The sequence below is a fragment of the Cibotium barometz genome, chromosome 16 (genome assembly GCF_041138505.1).
Source record: "Cibotium barometz isolate CiBa-2024 chromosome 16, ASM4113850v1, whole genome shotgun sequence".
Taxonomy (NCBI): domain Eukaryota; kingdom Viridiplantae; phylum Streptophyta; class Polypodiopsida; order Cyatheales; family Cibotiaceae; genus Cibotium; species Cibotium barometz.
The window spans coordinates 60,291,086-60,295,628 of NC_141061.1; the positions used below are offsets into that span (position 1 = coordinate 60,291,086).

Sequence of the window (4,543 nt, forward strand, 5' to 3'; positions counted from 1 at the left end):
AAGTATTGGTAGGAGAAGAATCTACATTGCACCTTCACACCAAGCTCTCTCTCTCTCTCTCTCTCTCTCTCTCTCTCTCTCTCTCTCTCTCATGCACACACACACACACACAAACATCTACAAACAAGATTGCTAAACTAATAAACAAGCAAGGTTTACTGGATAAGACTATGAAAGCTTGCCACTCGTAGCTTTAATTATTTGGTCAAATCTATCCAATGTAGAGGGCTAATAAATAAAAGAAATCGACCTCCCAAAAAAAACTTTAAAGGAAAAATTAAATTTGTTAATATGATACATACAACTAGGAAATAAAGCTTTGTCATGCGTTTTTCAATGGTGAAAAATATAAACACTCCAAGATAATTTTAAAAAACATCATCATGATAAAAAGAAGTTAACGATATTAAATCTATAACATAAGAAGGTAAAGGAAATTAGACTTACAACATGCTCTTTAACATAAATACATGGGCTTTCTTGAAAGGGCCATTGTGTGTTATAGGCATGATTGAAGGGGGGGTAGAAGACTTGTCCGTAGCCTCAATATACTAATTATAGCATTAGTGGTGTTTATGGCACCAACAATAAATACATTGGTTGTACTAATTACACCATTAGTGGTGCTAATGACTCTACCAGTAGTGCTAATTGCACCCTTAGAGGTTCTATCTACAACATTAGTTTTTTAATTGCACTTTGGCAGCAAAGAAAAAAACCACCATACATAAATAATTAGCCACATGCATTAATCCTATTATAGATGATAGATGAGGATAGATGAGGAGTAAATACAGTCAAACACGACCACCTTAAAAAAGTAATGCACTCTAATAAGGTAATCTTGAAATTTTTTTAGAAATTCAAAGAAAAAGTCTCAATTGGCTGATCATACGTGATGTTGATAATATAGCTTTAACTGCCCAAGCTGCCCATACCCTCCTTTTTTCTTGCAAAGGCATGACCAATAAAATTTCATGTTATTTCCCGCAAAGCCCATAAAGCCACAAGATAGTATTTGGCTCAAACTTGAAAGATGAACAAAATTGAAAGATTTCCCAATCAAACTCAAAGTGTTCACCTTTTTTTTTAAATGCAAAGAAATTTATATTAAGTATCAAAATAGATACAGAACACTGGAGCTTATGGACTTTCCTAAGCAGTAGATCCACAGTAGCTTTTATCTTCCCTCTCTCCCTAGTACTTGGCTGATCATACGTGATGTCGATAATATGGCTTTGACTGCCCAAGCTGCCCATACCCTCATTTTTTCTTGCAAAGGCATGACCAATAAAATTTCATGTTATTTCCCACAAAGCCCATAAAGCCACAAGATAGTATTTGGCTCAAACTTGAAAGATGAACAAAATTGAAAGATTTCCCATTCAAACTCAAAGTGTTCACCTTTTTTTTGGAACTTCAACTTTGTAAATTTGACCACCCACCCCCATAATGGACCTGTCGTAAAACAATTGGCCCTTATTAACCGGATGTAATTAAAAGAGAGAGCATGCTTGACCATGGAGCCAGCCTTTTCACATCTAAAGAAACCAGAGTTATCTAATGGGGCCAAGGACGTTCGCCCGTCCAACCAATTTTTCAAGGCTTTGCCTCCACGCACGGGGTATTCGCCGCTCACGAACCAGATTAACCACCACACTCCACACAAAACACGCCGTTTTTAATACCACCTCGCATTCGAATTTTGGATTTAACAAACAAATCACACGGAAGCTCATCGCTGACGCCATTCAGATGATGATTATAGCTGCCGTATCATTAACGCCATTCAAATGATGATTATAACTTATTGTATTATACAAATGTTATAAGAACATAGAGCTCCATAACACTACATAGTATAAAATGCAACTCTCAGATTACCCTGCATGTCCCAAATATTGCTTACTACTATAGCAGCATTGGACGGTCTGTTCGGAGAGAGAGAGAGAGAGACTAAGACTATAATGTGTACAACTAGTCGAGTTTTATAATGCTTGGAGCTGGTAGATTACCCTTCGCATGTCGATCGGTGGCTTAATTTCACATCATGTATCATCCCTTTGCTGTGCCAATATATATTATCACTATAATTGTATAGTCGAAGTGCCTGATTAGTTTTTTGTCTCACGAGGGCTTATCTAACAATATTATAAACTACTGTGTATAAATGCTGAGAGGTCGTATATCACACGCCCATGGGTGCTCTGTGTGGGACTCCTTTTCTTCTGTTGGGGCTTCTTCTGATCTGGATGGTGGGGGGGGGTGTGGATGGAGACATGTTGTCATGCAGAGGGCTGGCCGTGCAGCTAACGTTTAATCGGCTTAATTTGGCCTTGTGATTATCGATGAAGTCTAATGTGTGTGGGATCTCCGTCTCCATGCAATTTGGTCGAAGTGGCCGGTTATATTCTGATGATAAACTGCTATAATCCACCATGTAATCATCATCGTCATTAATCTTGGTCTTCATAGCTCTCTTATACAAAGGAGACGACTCTTCAGCTTTTGGCTGCAGCTGCAAGAAGCTCATGCCTGGGTGATGTGCCTTGACTAATCCTGCCAACTGCAATTCAAAGAAGCCAAATTAGTATAAAAATCTCCGCAAAACCAGCATTATAAGATGCAAACTACGATCAATTTGGAAGCAATTAATAACCCAATACCAACATTGTGCATGCTACTCAGAAAGATGAGGAGTCGAATCAATTTGATAAGTACTAATTAATTTATCTTGCAACCCAAGAGCCACTAATTCCCTTAGAAACATTGGATTGTGTAAGTACTATTAACAAGCACAGTTAGGATAATGTTAATGGTCCATGATAAGGAAAATGTTGAGGTAAACCAACATTGTGTGTAATGAGTTATCAAGATGGAAATTATGGTCAGCGTGGAGGGAATTCTTATCCCAATCCAACATTGTGCATTCTATTAAGAGAAATCGTTAAGGTAAGAAGTTGGGTCAATTTATAATTAGTTGAAGAAGCATCAATTAATCTACCTTCCAACAAGCATAATCACGATGAATTGTGATGCTTGATTACATTAAGGAAATGAAGACTAACAAGAATAATAAATTGTGACGCTTAATTGAAAGGTAATGATTGAGGCAAACCACCTTGCAACCCAACGAACAGAACCGGAAAGTGTCAAGAAGGCTCCTGTCGCAGATTTCGCAATGGTTGGTGACCCCTTTCCCCTGGTGTGGCTGCGGCCGCCCATTTATAAATACCACCCGGGCGCTATTGATGATGTAAGTCTGAATCCAATTGATGTCCAGCACCTTCTGGATTTCGGAGACCCTTATAACATCATGGTAAGAAGAGCGTCTTATCTGCAACCATAAAATCACATAAAGTGTTAATGGTACAGATAATCCCTTTGATTGTTACTTATCATACAAACATTATGTTGATACTGATAAATTCGTTGATTAGCTGTAATGCAGAGAGTCTAAGGAGTACACTCGTAATCTAAACCTTGACCCATGCATCATGGTACCTGCACAATATGGTGGTTCTTGTGGTTGAATATGCAGGCGGGACATAATGCGGTACCCGAGCAGTTTAGGCAGAAGTGATTGCATTCATTCTTTGTGAAATTGGCATGAATTGAGCAGGGCATGAAGAAGGTGGTGTCGAGAAGAGGCGCCAGCCATGCGGGTGCAGCAATGCGCTTCATCACCTCCCTGCAGTGATCTTGAGCAGCAACAGCTACCATTGGAATCAAACCTGCACACAACGCATTAGCTAGATATTACCATGGAGTGGCAACAAATATATGGTATTTCTTCTAGGCTTTCGTGAAGCAAGGTCAAGTTATGTAGGCAGCAATTTAGGTGTAGCACAATTGTACTTGTTTTGGAAGAGATTATGCCAGGGCGACAATGTGAAGACAATTATTTGCAAAAACGAGCTATGCTAGAGCATGAAGAACAAGATGATGACCCCTTAGCTAGCTGAGATTTGATCGCAGGTTGTGGTGATGAGAGCGTAAGGGCAGCGTATTTCGTGTAACCCTAAGAGAGGCTATAGTGTCTAGTGGAGAATGTTATATTTTACTATTATTATATATAATTGATAAGATCTTGCCGTGAGGCTTAAATTGGTAGCTTTTCTGGTCCCCGGTTGAAGTGCACGAAGCGGACGGCGTATTAAACAACAACAACATCAAAATAAAATTAATAAAATAGAACGCGACGTCCGTATTTTTCAATACCTTCCCGGCCTAGCTTTTTATTATATTTACGTGATAGCGTGTCCATGCCGTTTCGCAAGAAAAAAAGTCGTCCCTGACCATTCCCAATTTCCCATTGCCCACCTTCAAATTTCAATGACCCTGGGGGGCCGGGGCCGGGGGCGGGCGCCAAGCCAACCGCCTCCGTTGGACAATCAGACCATTTGCCATGTCACCTTCGGAGACCCCCCCATTTTGCTGCCCGTTTTGCTCTCCACGTGGCCCTACACTGTATACTCCAAAGCCTATTCGCAAGTGATGAGCATCATTGCCCTCCAAAAGCTTCATAGAAGCCTTACCTTTT

At 39.9% G+C, this 4,543-nt stretch overlaps 1 protein-coding gene across 1 annotated transcript; it reads right to left on the minus strand.

The window, feature by feature from the left end:
* Window positions 1-1,897: 1,897 nt before the first annotated feature.
* Window positions 1,898-4,044, minus strand: LOC147630809 (protein RGF1 INDUCIBLE TRANSCRIPTION FACTOR 1-like). The gene is made up of 3 exons (XM_086810054.1): window positions 3,505-4,044; window positions 3,122-3,337; window positions 1,898-2,566 (listed from the first exon to the last, which is right to left on the minus strand). The coding sequence occupies exons 1-3, from the start codon at window positions 3,721-3,723 to the stop codon at window positions 2,189-2,191; spliced, it is 813 nt and encodes a 270-aa protein (XP_086666180.1). The 5' UTR covers window positions 3,724-4,044; the 3' UTR covers window positions 1,898-2,188.
* Between the last annotated feature and the right edge of the window lie 499 nt (window positions 4,045-4,543).

What these genes read in the sequence shown, in the direction of transcription:
- LOC147630809 (XM_086810054.1), bottom strand. Translation starts at nt 3,723, where the DNA reads ATGGTAGCTGTTGCTGCTCAAGATCACTGCAGGGAGGTGATGAAGCGC. An exon ending in AGAACCACCATATTGTGCAG is followed by an intron (nt 3,338 to 3,504) that starts GTACCATGATGC and finishes TTATGGTTGCAG; the next exon opens with ATAAGACGCTCTTCTTACCA. An exon ending in TCTGTTCGTTGGGTTGCAAG is followed by an intron (nt 2,567 to 3,121) that starts GTGGTTTGCCTC and finishes TTTGAATTGCAG; the next exon opens with TTGGCAGGATTAGTCAAGGC.